Raw genomic sequence first — 17,091 nt, 5'->3', positions numbered from 1 at the left:
CTTATAACACACTCAACCTAAACTGTACTGAGTAAAGGTAGATTTTCAATTTTCTGTTAAGTAATTCAAGTTGGCTTTTTAAAGTACTCACTTCACCTTGAACTTTCACAATATAGTAGTGACTTGGTCGGCTTTTTAAAGTACTCACTTCACCTTGAACTTTCACAATATAGTAGTGACTTGGTCCTTCCTACTTTATAGACTCGTTCAGAGAAATGTTCAGACTTTTCAGATCCTTCTCCCTGCTTCTGCCAAGACAGGGGCTGCATTATATGGAGTAGGTGAGGTAAAAAGAAGCTTTCTGTAGTAAGGTAGGAGTTCTCTGGTTTCTAAGAAGGTTCTTTCTGGATTTGAACCCCTGATGCCTCTGTTAATCTCCAAGAGATATAAATCAACTGTGGAGAGCTCTTTTAGCTCAGAGCATGGGAGTTTGGCCCAACTGATTAAGTTCCCTCTTGCCTTCCTGGTGCTAAAGACATCTAGACTGTAATCTCATTTACAACTCCCCTTGGCCAATGACTGCTATATTATCAGCCTCTGCCTCAACACAATGTCCCCATTGATAGTCCCACTGGCTGTCAACCAGCTACCTAAGATAAATGTTCTTTTGAGATCCTTAGAAACTGTTCACAAGCTAAAGGAGGACCAGGAGGCCTCTATGCACTTAACCACACTAGACTTTTTTTTTCCTACTGTCGCAGCTCCAGCTATAATGAGGTAAACCTGGAGCATCCTCCAAGAGGGGAATAAGAAAGAAGCTTCCTTCACTTTTGACAACAACCTCAACATATCCATTTTTCTGAAGTGGGAATGTTGGAAATGTCAGCATATAATTACCTACTCTATCTTGCCCTCTTCTTTTTGTATTGTTTTATCACTTGAAATGACAATCTTTCACTTCTTTAATTCTCAAAAAAGTCTCCTAGAAAATAGCATCCTCGATTGTCTCCCCAACTCTCTCTCTCCAGGGGCTATGATTAAAAGCAAAGATGAGGAGAAAAATTCCAGTATATTTATTGACCACAGATATAGCAGCAGGTATTTCAAAATTATTATCCGTATTAAATTTGAAAAAATTAGGTATGCTAATAGAACAACAACCAAAGTAATCTTAAAATTGTGGACAAATGATCAATATTTAAAAAAAATACATGCTCCTTGGGGCTGGAGAGATGATTCAATGGTTAAGAGCTCATACTTCTCTTCAAAGGACCCAAGGTCCATTCAAAACTGCTCCAGGAAATGTGATGCTTCCTCCTGACCTGTGTGGCCACGTACTGTACTCATGTGTATATTTTACCTAGACAGACAGATACCCATATGCATAATTTAAAATAATAAAAAATAAATCATAAAATTAAAATGGTTCAGATAAAGAGAAAACATTGTTTCTCTGAGAATAGCTTTGTACAGATTCCTTTTTAAGGGGTACTAACTGTCTAACTTTCTTGTGATGCTTCTCCTGTGTATTATGTAGATAACACTGATGTCTTAACGTCTGCAGTTATTTGTGGGTAAACAATGCATAAAGAGCTAGCAATAACACAGGTAGCTAATATGGAGTAAGTGGCTCACAGTTTCTGAGGGAATACTAACAACAAAATATATCCAGGCGTAACCACACATTCACACATTCTGCTGAAGTTAGAGACAAAAAACTAGTATGGTTACAATTTAATGTATTTTATAATTGCTTATCACCACCCTGTGCATGCGGTGTGTGTGATCTACTCATTCTGAGTTTTGGGAAATATCATACTATTCTAGGTTTATATTCTATAAAATATGACAATATGAATACTGAACTTTCGTATATAAGGCCAATGGTTATTTTTCTCCAATTCTTTGGAAATATGGGTGGTTTGGGAGGTCACAGGCCCTAGGTGGGAAGCTATTGCTATTGTTACACAAAATAAACAGGATGTGGCTATGAAATTACCCTCTAAAGAATTATATTTATACCCATATAGCAGTGCTGCTATCAACACTGGTCAGAGAAGCTCCATTTACAATGGGCAGTGGTAACTGCAAAGACTTGTAAGGGGTCGAGGTAATAAGAAATAAGCAACCATAAAGTTAACAAAGGAGTCAGCCATAAGTGATACCAACAGTACTGACTCCAAGGTTCAAGGAATGTGGCAAGGAGAGGGCAGAAATAAAAGAGTCAAAGAAAGGGGTGGGATGAGGTGAACGCCATCTTTGGAGCGCAGTAATGCAGCTGCACTCTTCAGCTCAGGACAGTTGTGTTTACCTATGCAAGACCGGGCCGCTCAGCATCCTGCCACAGGGAGCAACACATGGGACCTAGAAGAAGGCCTAAAGGCAGATACTGGTAGCTAGTGGGAAATGGGGGTGTCAAGAAGACTCATCTCTCCTTGAGTCTCTGAGGGAAGGAGAGACATTTTCGGTAGTACAATCACTGGTAGGGAGCTCATGCTCTTATAAACAGTCCCTTCCCCGGGAATTGAATGGGGACAAGAAAGGAAAATAGGAAGGTGAATGATGAACTATACACATATGAAAATGTCATTAGGAAGGTCATTCCTTTCCCTCTTTTATTAAAAATAGTTCTTTTCCTCACATAATGCATCTTGATTATGGCTTCCCTTCCCTATACTCCCCCTCCCACCCAGATCTACTCTCTTTCTGTCTCTCATTAGAAATCAAACCTGCTCTTAGGGAGATACAAACAAAACATAATAAAATGAAATAAAAGTTATCACATCAAAATAGGACAGGACAAACAACAGAAGAAGAGCCCAAGAGAAGGCACAAGAATCAGAGACTCACTCATTCACACACTCAGGAGTCCCATTAAGACACTAAACTGGAAGCCCTATGATATATGCAGAGGACCTGGTGCAGATCAATGCAGGGCCAGTGCATTCTGCTTCAGTTTCTGTGAGTTCATATAACCTTTGATCATGTTAATTTAGAGGGACTTGTTCTCCTGGTGTCCTCCATCCCCTCTGTCTCTCACATTCTTTCTGCCTCCTCTTCCACAGGGTTTCCTCAGCCCTGAGGAAGGGATCTGATGGAGAATCCCATTTCGACTTGAGTGCTCTAAGGTCTTTCACTCTATGTATAGTGTCTGACTTTGGGTCTCTGTATTTCTTCCCACCCGATGACGAAGCTTATTCATATATATATATATATATATATATATATATATATATATATAAACATTTAAGTATGCTTAATGAAACTCCCAAGATCAAAAGAAACAGGCTTATTCTTCAGAGTACCTGGGTCCTCAGGTGCCTAAGTGCCATTGACACTGCCCAGATGAGAGAGACTGAGGTATAGCAAGAGAAATGTGGAAAGTCATCCTGGAACACTGCAGTGCATTCCTCTAAGGGCAGTGTGACCATGTGCTGGGACAGATGTGTTCATACATACTGAGCATACATGATCACAAAATGGGTTAACCCACATCTGATTAGAGTACGAGGCCACTGATCTTCACCACAGTTGTGTACACATGAAAGGTATAATTAACACTAACAATTTTTTTCTTTTCCTAAAACGTTTCATGGAGGTCGAGCGATTGTTCAGTGGTTAAGAACACTTGCTGCGCTTGCAAGTTAGATTCTCAGCACACACACATCTGGAGGCTCACTTCCAGTTCCAGCCCCTGTGTTCTCTTCTGACCTCCTCAGGTCCCTTCTGTTCTTCTCAGGCACTAGGCACGTATGTAGTACACATATATACATGAAGGCAAAACACTCATGCTCACAAAAAATAAATATGAATATCCCTTTAAAGTGGCTAATTTAGTGAAAACTCTTCATACCTTATTATGCATTATGAAAAAAAAACTAGATAATTTCAGTCTTGCATTCTCTTACCACAAAAAGAATATAAAACACAAAGCAGTAGCCTGTGGTAATTTTTAAGAAGCATTTGGTCTTCATATCCAATTCCCCATCACTTTATCTTACATATGTACCACATCATATTAAGAGTCTGGAAGATGGACTATTTCCCATAACTACCATGGAACTTTAATGACGATGTCATGTCACATAAGCACTAAGGATAAAAAGAGGAAGAAGGAAGACAAATTCCCCCACATGGTGATATTAATGGAACAACAATGGCCTGAAAGTCTTCAGTAGTTCAGTGATGTCAGAGAAACAGCCAGAAAACAGTATACATTTTGAATCAAAGTTTTAGGTCTGGTTACTGAATGTCAAGAATACCAATGAATATAAGAAATTCAACCCAACAACAAAACAATAACAAACTGCAACAACCGAATTTTTAAACGTGGGCAACAGACTTTGATAAACATCTCTCAAAAGACAAATATGAATATGAAAAATACTCAACAGCACTACTTCCCAGAGAAATGTCAATCAAATCTACACTGATGGGGTGAGAGATGGCTCTTTGTTTAAGAACACTGGCTGCACTTCTAGAGAACCGGGGTTTGATTCTCAGAACCCACATGGTGGCTTACAACTGTCCAAAAATCCAGTTCCAGTGGAATCCATTGCTCTCTTATGGCTTCCACAGGTACCAGGAAGGGATGTGATCCATAGACATACAGACAGCCACCCCGTACACACAGAATAATTTTATAAAATTTAAAAACTATAAAAAAAGTATCACCTTACTCAAATAAGAATGCCTACCATCAGATAAAAGACACCAAGTACTAGAGACAACATGGAGAAAAAGGAAAACAGACACAATGTTGATAGAAATGTAAATTAGTATAGACACCATGAAAAACAGAATGGAGATTCCTCAGAAAAACTTAAAAACATCTTCCACACTGTCTAGCAGTCCCACTACTGGCTACATATTGGAAAGAAATGAAATCATTAAGGAATAAAGACATCTGCATTCTCAAATTTGGTGTAATGCTACTCACAGTAGTGAAGGTAAATGTCTATCAATGGACGGACAGACAGTAAAACTGTCCATATTCATAATAAAATACCATGTAGCCATAAAGAGAAGAAATCTTGCCATTTGAGACAACATAAAAGGAATTGCAAGTCACTGTGCAAGTGAAATAAGAGAGGTATAGAAAGTACCCTACAATTTCATTCATATTTGGCTATAAAATGTGGACCTTATAGAGAAAACATTAGTGGGGTAATAATGTTGGAAATCCTCTTCAAATACCATTATTGAACGCCTCAATGAGATCACAACTTCCTATGTTTTAAAGAAAAGTGCTGGGATTGCAGGTGTGAGCCACTGTGACTCTGACCAAAGTTTCAGTAATCATGAAATGACACAAAGGATATCCTAGCAAGGAAATGAGATAAGATTTAATTGTAACTAAAAACACTACAAAAAGTAAAGACTTGAAATACGTTTTTTGTTAGAAGGATCGACCGTCTAAGCTTCAAAAACAATGACTTCTTTTTGTTCATTCTCTGACAGGTTAAACTCAAGGACACAGAGCAAAAATCATTACTATATTGCTGTGAGCCCTTTCCTTCTATATAGGAAGCTTTCTATAGAGGCTGAGCATGCCGTTTCTGCCCTTTGTCCTAAATCTACAGCAAAATGGCTGCTTAATGAATTAATCTGAAGGTTTAAAGTTTTTGCTTGTGGTTTGTCTTTAACTAGGACAAAGAATCTCCTTACAGTAATAAATTATATTCAAATTGCACAGACAATGAAGCCATATAAATTTGAAAAATATCTGCTTTATAAACATCATGGTGGCTAAGTGCTTCAAAAAAATTAAGAGAAAAAGGAGGAATTTTGGAAAAATGTAAATTAACAGATGATTATAGGAGAAATTATATACTATTTCTTAACAAAATAGCACAGATTTATATTCATTACTTTGTATTTTGTGGCATAGAACAAATAGTTAAGACATTGTACTAAGTCCATGGAATGAAAAAATATATATATAATGGGACTTCAGTCTACATTTCAAAAGGGGGAGAGAGGAAGTATTTTTGCTGAAAAGGAGGCAAAGTAAAGGGAAGCATGGATCTTTTCTAACTGAGGAACAAGGAACATGGCTGACTTCTAACAGCTTTACAGAAGTCCTTGAGCTAAAATCTAAATCGATGAATAATATTGACATACTGGTTTTGAATTATGTCCTTCAAGCTATTCTTCTAGCTGTATTTAAACAAGACTAAAGCTACAGCACAGAATCGATCAGAAAGCACAAAGAAATATGGTGTAAAACAAATACACAGATCACAAACCATGCTAAAATTTCTATCGAGCACTAAGCAATCAGTTTTCTAAGAAGATTTTGTTTCCTACTTACAAAAAGAAAGTCAAAAAGAAAACTCTCCATATAGAGGGCTACATTCCAAACAGTTAAAAAAATGTAAGTTGTCCTGGGTCCTCTCTCATAACAATGCTATCAAGTCTACCTACATGGTTTCCTAGGCAGTTGGGGAAAAACAAACTCAACCTTTCTCATTGGAAACATTCTTTAATAATATTCAATGGTGTGGCATCTTCTTTCAGACATATCTGCCACTCCTGATGCCAAGCAAATGAAGGTGGTGACATAGAACTCAAAGGCCATCAGACTTCCAAAAGAAGGATGAGATCTAAGAAGGATGAGATCATCAGCTTGAGAGCCAGAGACTACAGGGATTTAAACCTTGCCTCCAGCACATTACTACCCAAGTGAGCGGCCTGAAGGGCATTACTCACCTCCTGGTACCTCAATCTCCTTGTTAGGAAATCTGGGCCTAATAATAGCTCATATTCCTGGGATACTGTTGGGTTAAATGAAAAGACAAAAAAATGTTCAGTGTTGATCTAAGTTAAACAAAATGTTCTGCTTGTAGGTATTCCCAAACATCTTAAGTATGTTCCCAAGTGAGGACCTAGGTCTAATTCTAAGGCCTGGCTCCACTTTCCCTTAGGGAAAAGTCCTTATACCAGTCCAAATACCAGTCCTTACTGTTATTTGTAAGCTAAGCCTCAGGACAGTATTGGAACTGACAAGATCAGAGTCACTACCAGGCCTGGGGAGGCCATGGGGCTATGACACTTGCATGCATGCAGGTCTCCAGGACTTCTGACTGGAGGTTCTTGCAGAGATTTTTTTTTAACCATCTGATCACAAAGTACATGGCCTGGGGAGCTGAAGCCTGGGTATGTTCTGCCTGGTAGACAGCAGCCCTCAGCAAAAGGCTTAAAGGTAACCCAAGTAAAATATGATAACTAAGATAACTATAAAGCACAAGGTCTCTTAGCATGTGTCTAACAACAGCATAGCAGCCAAGCTGTTTCAATAGGATCACAAGTCAGGGGATGTAAATTTAAGTTTTATTTTCAAAACAGAATTGTAAGATGAATGTGGCAGTGCACTTGTAAAAGTGAGAAAGGGGATTGAAAGTTTAATTATCAGTTCAGGACACAAGTGTAGTGAGATTTTGGTGTCTTTTAAAATCCAGTAGTTATGTTTTGTTTTAATCCCAGGTATGGGATTGGGGCTGCTTCAGATTGTCCACAGCTGCTAGGATTTCTCTCATGATCTAGCAGGGCTGTGATTTTTGCCAGCTGCAGATACTTTACATTTGGAATTCTGGGAACTCTTGACATGGTACGAACATGAGCGCCCCAAGAGAGCCTTCTCCCCTTGCTGCTGCCCCCACTGCTGCTGCTTCCTGCTGTTGCTCTTGCTGCTTCTACTCTTTCTAGATTGCTGCATTTCTAGATTGCTGGTTGCTGGATTGCTGGTTGGAGATATCCTGATAACTTGATGCCCCAATCAGCAGGAGGTAGTCTAACAAGATTGAAGCTCCCTTTCCCCTCTAACCTTCTTTGATGACTACCTAGTGTTGGTGGAAGTTGGAAAGGATTTAGATGGAGAAGGGTGATGGATAGATGGGTGTCTGTGTGTGTGTGTGTGTGTGTCTGTGTGTGTGTGTGTCTGCGTGTGTCTGTGTGCATGCGCGCGCTCGCATACACACACACACACACACACACACACACAGACACACACACTCTCACTAAAGTAGCCCATACACAAGCAAGACTCTGTCACAAGGAATCAATTAACTGTCAATCACCAGAATAACACAAAAACCAAAGAAAAAAGAAAATAAAAGTGCTCATTAGGGTCACAGAACATGTTATATTTATTTCACAGGCCTCTGAACTCCACAAAACTATAAACTCTTTCACTCAGATAAACAGCAAAATCTTCTTTCAAAATTAACGTCTAAAGTACTGCTGACAGACTTTATTAGGGGATCTTCATTATAATACACACACACACACACACACACACACACACACACATACACACACACAGACTTCTATTATCTCTGGTTCAGAAAGGATAGCCTCATTCTATCTAGGCTCCCCAGCTGGTATCAACCTCTGGCTTGCACATGTATTTGCAAGGCAGGCATACCCATAAATGTAACGTTGCACATACTATACACTGTGGGTGGACGTAATTCTGCAGGTGAAGGCAGGTTCACGATAGAACAAGACCTCTCATGGGAAGAGAAGGAAGGATAGGTGGGAACAAATGTTTTAGAAGGGAGGGAGAAGAGGAGAGAGGAGGCCAGAGAGGGGAGGAGGAGCTGGAAGAACATGGCGGAAGACGTTAAGCTTCCTCTCTGTGCATAGTTACAGGTTGTTATGACTATTCTGAAGGGATGGGTGTGCACAGGATTTTGTGCTATCTAAATGAGCAAATTATGTCTTCTCAATTGGATCAGAGGTTATTGTGTGGTGTGTTCTTTCTGTGGTGACTTAATTGAGTCCACAGTAAGAGAGTGGTGAGATAGGCGGTCTCTATATGAAACTGGCATGGCAGTGAACCACCAAGGGAGCTGTGAGTGAGGACAGGGCGGCTTGGCAGGGTGCCGAGCTGGAATGGCTCGAACACTGCCTGGGTCAGAGGGAGCCCAGGAGAGAAAATGTGCAATGGTATGCAAGGGAACCAGAAGCACACCTTTTTTTTTTAATTATTTACTGCAACATTACACAAACAACAACTGCCAAAAGAATCATCCTAAAGGTGTTATAGCCTATATAATTTGTCTAATGAGCATTCTTGAAATGAAAAAATTATACAGATGAAGTAAAGATTAGGAGTTACCAGGGGTTGGGAAGAAGGGAAGGATATGGCTAAAAGATAATATTGCTAAAACTGCTGTATATTTTGACTGTAGAGGGCACATAACTCTACACAAATTATGAAGTTATACATAACTAAAATACAATGAGTGCATATAAAATTGGTGAAATCTGAAGGTTAATGAATAATGTGTCAATTTTCTACCTGAAATTATGTGAAAAGTTAACAAGCATGATGGCACGCATTTGTACTCCTAGTAAATAGAAAGAAGCAGGAAAAAAAATCACCTTTGGCTACATACTAAGTTCAAGACCAGCATGGGTTACAAGAGACCCTATTTTTAAAAAAAACAGTAAAAATCGGGGGTGTAGCTCAGTGGCTTGCTGGACATGTACAAAGCCATGGATCCAATCCCCAGCATAGTATAAACCAGGCATGGAGGCATATACTTGTAATCCCAGGACTAAGGAGGTGAAGGCAGGGGTATCAGAAGTTCAAGGTCACCTTCACAGTAAAGCATCACAGCTTCAAGACCAGATTGGAATATATAATACTTGGTCCTATGTCTTCCTTGTGTGTTTCAAATGGAATAGCAACTCCACAGGAAGACCAACAGAGTCAACTAACATGGGCCCTTGGGGCTCTCAGAGTGTGAACCACCAACCAAAGAGGATACAGAGGCTGCACCTAGGTCTTTCTGCATATACGCAGGAGATGTGCAGCTTGGTTTTCATATGTGTCCTGAACAACTGGAGCGGAGGCTATCCTGTGGGATATGTCTAGTAGCTGGGTTGCCTTGTCTGGCCTCAGTGCGAGAGGAGGCGCCTAGACGTGCAGAGACTTGATGTGCTAAGGAAGGGAGGGAGTACGGGTGTACTGCCCAGAGGAGAAGGGGAGGAGGGTGGGAAGGATTGTGGCAGGGAGTGACTGGGATGCAGGTGGTGAATGTGATATAAAGGGAATAAGTAAAAAAAAAATTAATTAAAAAAATAAATAAATGCAAAGCCCAAAGAAAAAATAAAACAAAACCAAAATAAAACAAAAAACCTCCACATATTTGGCCAGGTATGGTTATGGTTGTACACGCTTTTAATCCTAACACTACAGGAGCAAAGTCCAGTAAGTCTCTGTGAATTCAAAGCCAGCCTTATCTACATAGCAAGTTCCAAACCAAATAGGGCTACATAGAGAGATCCCGTCTAAAAAAAAAAAAAAAAAAAAAGGTCACTATTGAAATGTGGTGAGGGAATCCAGAATCTATTATTTCTTACAATTATGTTCCAACCTGTAATTATCTCGGGGTAAAACTGCAATCAAAACAAGAAAGCTACATGTGAAAATGACTGTGAAATGGGACTAGGGAGTGCCCAATCTGATTCAAAGGCTTTCGAACTTTTGCAGGGTCCAAAAGGCATAAGTACCCCATTACGAAGTAACTGATTATAATCTTCCCAATGTACTGCAAAGAAAGCCTAATACTCCCCATTTAACTAAGAGACTAGGTTTTCCAAATGAGACTGTACCAACTGTCAGAACAAGATGTTATAAACTGCAGGTTTGATGATTTGTTCCTGTGTTCTCCATTCTCCTGAGTTCCCTGGAGTGGGAAGATACTTAATGATGAAGAGTACATTCCTTAAAAGGGAAGGGAAAAAAACCTAAGTAACATTCTTCTTGCACATCTCAAAGTCATGGATTCTGTTACATGAAGTGAAGGATGCTGTTCCTGGAATAGTGGCAGAGTATTCAACCTGACGTCCAAAAGCTGTGGTTACAGAGTACTGTGTTTCATGGCAGAAGTGTCTCTCACTGTAGTCCAAGCTAGCCAAGGGCCTAGGACACTCTGCAACTGCCTTGGCCTCCACAAGCCACCACACCCACCTTAGGTTGTTAAAATTAAGATGCTCCAATGAAGAGTTCCAAAGGCTTTATTGACTAAAGAATTCTCCACAAGATATACTAAGCTGGCATTGCATGAAATGAAGCTGAACACGACAGTAGCTTAACATCATATGGTAAGCATTTCTTGTATAAAATTGTGGGGGGGGGCTGTCATACAAGAATGAAAGTCTGCAGCTCAACACTTTCAACCACCTGTGGAATGTTTTAAAAGGCATTGGAAGAAATGGGTACCCTTTCTTGATATGTTTCAGGCCAATTACACAGGAATTGTACAAACCCCCTTCACCCTCTCCTGATTTCCAAATAAAATCTTAATATGAACATGAAAAATGCCAGTCATCCCATGAGACTGCAAAACTCACCGCAGAATGTAAGATCTGAATTAATATGCATTACTGAGAACAAAGCCGAGAGTGCCTATGATTGCCAAGTTCACGTAGGCACATTTCAGAGTTTACCTCTAAGCATTTCGTTAAGTTTGTAGTGCTCTCCAAGTGCTTTTGTCAGTACAACTGATCCAGTTAAGTATGACTCTACCTTGAACAAGTAAAATATGTTGTTTATCTCAGCAATGGGATTACTGCTATAGTGTATAAGAGAAATATATACTCTTTTCAATTAACAGAACTATTACATATTATTCAATAAATTGGATGATGCATTTTAAGGGAAAAGATAATTTACGGGGCTGGGGATTTAGCTCAGTGGTAGAGCGCTTACCTAGAAAGCGCAAGGCCCTGGGTTCGGTCCCCAGCTCCAGAAAAAAAAGAACCAAAAAAAAAAGATAATTTACTTCCACAATGTTTTCAAGCATAAATCACAAAGTCTAGGTTATCAGGCTGCTGTTAACTCAGTCATTGCTTCTGTTAGATAGTTCTAGAATGTTAATGTCCAGTACCCTTGCTTTGCTTTTCTGTCTACCTAAAACCCTCTAAGAATTCTGTTTATCATCACAGAGGGGGAAAAAAGGCTCAGAACAAGCCAGAAAGGATACTTCCTGCCTGCCCTTCCCCCTTTGACTATGCACTGTAACTGACATGGTTCTGTTCTCTTTACATATAGAAGGAAGAAAGTCCCACCGGGACTACCTGATCACTAGAACATATGGTGGTGAGAACAGCTGACGAAGAGACACAGGAAGGTTTTTGTAGCTCAACTGGATTACAGTAAACTTCCTCCTTCTCATTCCCCAGATGATTCTTAATAGCCTTAAATAAGACATAGAACAGCTCGATGACATTCAAGACAAAAGACACCATTGACACCACCAACATGAAGAGGATGAAGATGGTTTTTTCTGTGGGGCGAGAGAGGAAGCAGTCCACCCGATGTGGGCAAGGAGACTGTTCACAGATGTAAACGGCACTCAGAGTGAATCCATAAAGGTACCACTGGATCAGAAGGAAGGCCACCTCGAAGACAGACTTGAAGAAGATGCTGGCCATGTAGGTTAGCAGCAATCTGCCTCTCATTTTCCTGTTACCATGTTCTTTACTGCCACACTTGATATGCTTTCCTGTATGTTTCTGCAAGCGCCTTTCCCCACTGGCCCCATTAAAATGAGCAACTTTAAGTTCCTCCTCCTCTTGCTTCTTCAACTTCTCATTCTGTCGAATCACATAGTACACATGTGCCAGGTGTAAGAGTGTAGGCACAGATACGAATATGACCTGTAGGACCCAGAGGCGCACGTGAGAGATTGGGAAGGCTTGGTCATAGCAGACATTTTCACAACCAGGCTGTTGAGTGTTGCAATGGAATTCAAACTGCTCATCACTCCAGGCTGACTCGATAGCAGTGCCCAGGAGCAGGATGCGGAAAATGAAAAGGACCTTGATCCATACCTTTCCTCCAGCTGTGGAGTAGGGTTGAACCTTTTCTAGGAGCTGGTGTAAGGCACTCCAATCACTCATGTTGCCTGTCCGTTGTTCTTGCACTTAAAAGGTGGGCACACCAAGTGAGTGCACGCCTTGGAGGATGAAGTGAAATAAGACAGTAAGTTCAAGAGTCACACCTGCCTAAAGTCTAAAAGCCTGCTGCTGTTCGGTACCTTCCCTACTCCCCCAATAAAAGGAAATTGCTGACACCAGGCAAAAGCTTATGTGAATGCATTTTCATAAATGGTAAGTGCTCCTAAACCAGAACATATGTGTACCTATAATGAAACAAGTTACATAAATGAGAAAGCATAAATTTAAAGGTCTCCTCAGTATAAAACAATCGCCCAAAATAATGAGTCAACTGTTTGGCATATTAACAATTCATACTCATACACTGATTGATGCAGCTGTACAGGTTGGGCCAACATTTCCATTAGGTTCAGTGTCTACTAGGTGAAATGTACTATAACAGGAATGGGCACTTTCCAGTGAGTAACGAACTTGTGAACTTGAAATCAAATGGGAAAACTAGATCATTTCAAATATGATGTTTTGCTAGTACATGCCAGTAATCTCAAGCCCTTAGAAGGCTGAAGGAGAAAGGTCACTGAGAGTTCTAGACCAGCCCGGGTTAACTATTGAGTTATCCTGAGCTACAGAGTAAGATCTTGTCTTTAAAAGCTACAGCATTTTATTAAATCTATGATATAATTGATCAAAAGATAAATCATTTCACAATTCTAAAAGGAATCAAGAAATCCAGTGTAAGAGACATCCTATATCTTAATTTCAAAACAGTATGTACATTATATAATTAAAGGAAGACTCAGTGAAGAAGTGACTATACAATTACACATGTAAATAGATGCTGAGAAGATAATAACCAAGAGGTACTGACAGAGAATAAGGTAAGAAAACCCCAGCCAAACTGATTAGAGATAGCCATACAAGAAGCAAGAAAATTATTGCTTGATGAGAGAGAAAGAGCAAACAAATTAAAGGTAAAGAACTCTATATTCAAAGCACTAAAAGGCAGGACAGGTAAAGGTTAACACAGTGGGCAGTGTAAGAGGTGAAGGTCACAAAAGAGCTATGTCAGATGTTACTTAGTAAGAAAGAAGCCCTGGATGCAGAACCAAGGATTACACCATGAAACTAGGACAAGACTAAGGCCATGGAAGACATTACAAATGGTTATCTGAGGCTTTGCAGAATGAGTGGGAGGGCTGACAGGGCAGGATTAGAGCAGGAACAAATAGCTTGGGAAGAGGATGGGAACTGGACTAACAGAGAGCAAGTAACTTTTGATGGAAACGAAATGTGAAGAGGCTATCAAGAGTGATGAGGCCCTGGAGAGATGGCCCAGCAGTTAGGAGGAGATAATTAGGACACATGAAGGGCTTAAGCTGAGAACATTTGCAGGAGGAGCACTGCTACCATCGCCTAGCCTACTGAGTGTGGGTGGAAACTTCTAGGATGCAAAATGTGAGCCAAACAGTTCCAAACACCTGCTAGTCTCCATCCATTTCTTCCCAAGATCCTCTATCTCTTTGTGACCAAGTCCTTAGAGCAAAAGCAGAATGAAGGGCTGTCTGCCTCTAATTCAGGGCATACCAAATGTGTCTCACTATGAATGGACCACTGGTAATTTTTACATAACTACTATTTTAATTAAATATTTTCAATGCAGCAAATCATTTATAAAGTAAGTTTCAACTGCTGAGTTAAAATGATATTCATCACACTTAATATTTGAGTTTGCCTACTTCAAAAGACATTTTCCCAAACATAGTCATTGTAAAGACTTGGGTATAATAAAACAGGAAAAATAATAGTTTTTAACATAAACGGTAAGAGTTATCCAATTAATAATCAATTTTAAACATCTAAAAACTAATTTGTTTCTTTGTTCTAATGGCCATTTCTCACAGTACTTGCTGTGAGAAAAACAAGATTTAAAATGAACCCTAGAAAAAGGGCAAGATTAATGAAATTTACAATGTGTCAATCACCTGAGACTGTTTGCAACTCTTATCCAAGGGTAAGGACATAAGCTTCCCCAAATTAAATTTTTTAGCAAGTTATCAAATTACAAGGCTTCAAAGTACACAGAGTACTTTCTCAGCTAGATAAATAACACATTTTAGATGAACTGTCCTCTGTTTTATACAGAGTATAAAAGTAGTCCTATTAAGCGAAAGTCACCAAGATCTAGAGTTTATAATTAGTTCCTTCCTCAAGGCTAATTGAGAACAAGTCATTGGCAGTATAAGACTTCCACCTTTATTCTCGTTCATTTTTCACAGTCCAAAGAGCTGCATCTGTAGACATTGGAAAGTGCCTTAGAAACTGAGATATTTTTACAAAAACAAATAGGATGAAATAGTAAAGAAAACTCCCCAGGACTACTTTAGTGAAGTCTATAAAAGGTAGCTGACAAGTCAAAAAAAAAAAAAACAATGCTGGGGGCATCAAGAAACATAATATTTTTAGTTAACTCAAGATAGTGTTCTTAGCAATTTTCAAGAACTAGATGAAGTTCTTAAGCTTTTCAAATTTTTTGTTCTGAAAAAGTTCTTACTAAACATATGAAAATAGAGATCTAAGACTCAAAAGGATGGAAATAACTGAGAATGAGTCATCTCTGCTAAGCAAATGGTTCACAGGAAAGTTTAAAACCCTCTTGCAGAACATTATTTTTAATCTGGACAAGATCTTTCTAATTTTAAAATATAAACGTAGGACTTCCAGTTTCAGCTCCAACACATGTGGAGTTCAGATATCATCATTCCGGTCATTACGGCAAGAAAAGACCCTAACAACTTTGAAGTCAGCAAGTTTGCTCCAACCTGCCAGAGAAGCAGGGCCACAGGGCAAGAGAGTTCCCTATCTCTAGATGGACAAATGCATAGAATCACCCCCAAGACACTTACCTGTGGCCAAAGGCTCTAGAGTAAAATATTAGTAATGAAAATAAATCTGCCAAGTGCTAAGTGAGACCAGTTTGTGGAATGAGCGCTCTAAGGAGAAGAGACCCTCCCACTCTTGAAGCTTCGCCTGCCTCCAGAATCTGAAATCTCCTCCCCTTTGTAGGAGAGGAAAAGTAACCAATCTGAAATATTCCCAGGGTGTAAGAGCCAATCAGAATCTCTTCCTCGATAGGTGTGGTGGTGCCTGCCTTTCATGCCAGCATTTGAGAAACATATGCAGGTTGAGGCTGGACTGGTCAGAGGGAATTCCAGGACACCCAGAGCTAACACAGAGACCCTGTCTCAAAATAAAAACAACAACAGAAACAAACAAACAAAAAACCAAAACCCTTCTTCCGGGATGGAGAATGTAAGTACTTTTGAAATGCAAAAGTACAATTTTCAAATAAACCCATTCTTGTACTTATACAGTACTCCTTATACTTGGAATCTCCTGCCTCAGCCTCCCAAATAGATTACAAGTCTGTACCATGTGGCCCAGTTCAGAATAAGTTCAGAATGTTCTTCAATAACAAAGGCTAACACTCTCAAACAAAATGTACCTGAAACTTATATATTCTGGAAGAAGAGGAATTAATTAGCTCTAGTCCAAGTTGTTATTCCCATTTCACTTAGCAAAAGGAGGAGAAAGACACAGCGGCCCTGAAAATGTTTGGGAAGGATATGGCTAAGGAGGACTCCTGCACAGCTGAAGCCCTACGTGACAAAACACTTCCCCATCTCACTCTTTCCCACCATTTCAACAGGGTTTCAGTATAGAACGGAAGACCACCACCGAAAAGTGAGACAGGCGAGACAGTCTCTGATAATCTTAGGGAAAGGCTAGGAGCAAAAAGTAGGAAAAAACAAACAAACAAACAAAAACAAACAACCGAACAAAAGACGCCAAAGCAGTGGTTCTCACCCTGTGGGGTGTGACCCTTCTGGGGGTTGCATATCAGATGTTTGCATTCCAGCTCATAACAGTAGCACATTTAGTTATGAAATAGCAATGAAATAGTTTTGTGGTTGGGGTCACCACAACATAAGGAACTGTATTAAAGGGTCGCAGTATTAAAAAGGTTACAACCGGGGTTGGGGATTTAGCTCAGCGGTAGAGCACTTGCCTAGCAAGCGCAAGGCCCTGGGTTCGGTCCCCAGCTCCGGAAAAAAAAAAAAAGAAAAGAAAAAAGAAAAAAAAAAGGTTACAACCCACTGCATTGGAGTAAACTAATGAGGTGACATAGCTTAGCACAGAAGGATACATGCTTGCCAACACTGAGAACCTGAGTTAAATTCC

At 39.8% G+C, this 17,091-nt stretch overlaps 2 protein-coding genes across 5 annotated transcripts in view; both read right to left on the bottom strand.

The window, feature by feature from the left end:
• The window catches only part of Cdkl5 (cyclin-dependent kinase-like 5), a 223,980-nt gene that overhangs the window by 125,106 nt on the left and 81,783 nt on the right, over positions 1–17,091 (bottom strand). The window lies entirely within an intron of this gene.
• On the bottom strand, positions 10,959–15,855 carry Gja6 (gap junction protein, alpha 6). Its single transcript, NM_019308.2, has 2 exons — positions 15,756–15,855; positions 10,959–12,911 (listed from the first exon to the last, which is right to left on the bottom strand). The coding sequence occupies exon 2, from the start codon at positions 12,853–12,855 to the stop codon at positions 11,995–11,997; it is 861 nt and encodes a 286-aa protein (NP_062181.1). The 5' UTR covers positions 12,856–12,911; positions 15,756–15,855; the 3' UTR covers positions 10,959–11,994.

Source organism: Rattus norvegicus, chromosome X (assembly GCF_021556685.1).
Source record: "Rattus norvegicus strain SHRSP/BbbUtx chromosome X, alternate assembly SHRSP_T2T, whole genome shotgun sequence".
Taxonomy (NCBI): Eukaryota; Metazoa; Chordata; class Mammalia; order Rodentia; family Muridae; genus Rattus; species Rattus norvegicus.
The sequence above is the reverse complement of the archived record's forward strand: the minus strand, read 5'-3'. Positions and strand labels throughout refer to the sequence as shown.

What these genes read in the sequence shown, in the direction of transcription:
- Gja6 (NM_019308.2), bottom strand. Translation starts at nt 12,855, where the DNA reads ATGAGTGATTGGAGTGCCTTACACCAGCTCCTAGAAAAGGTTCAACCC.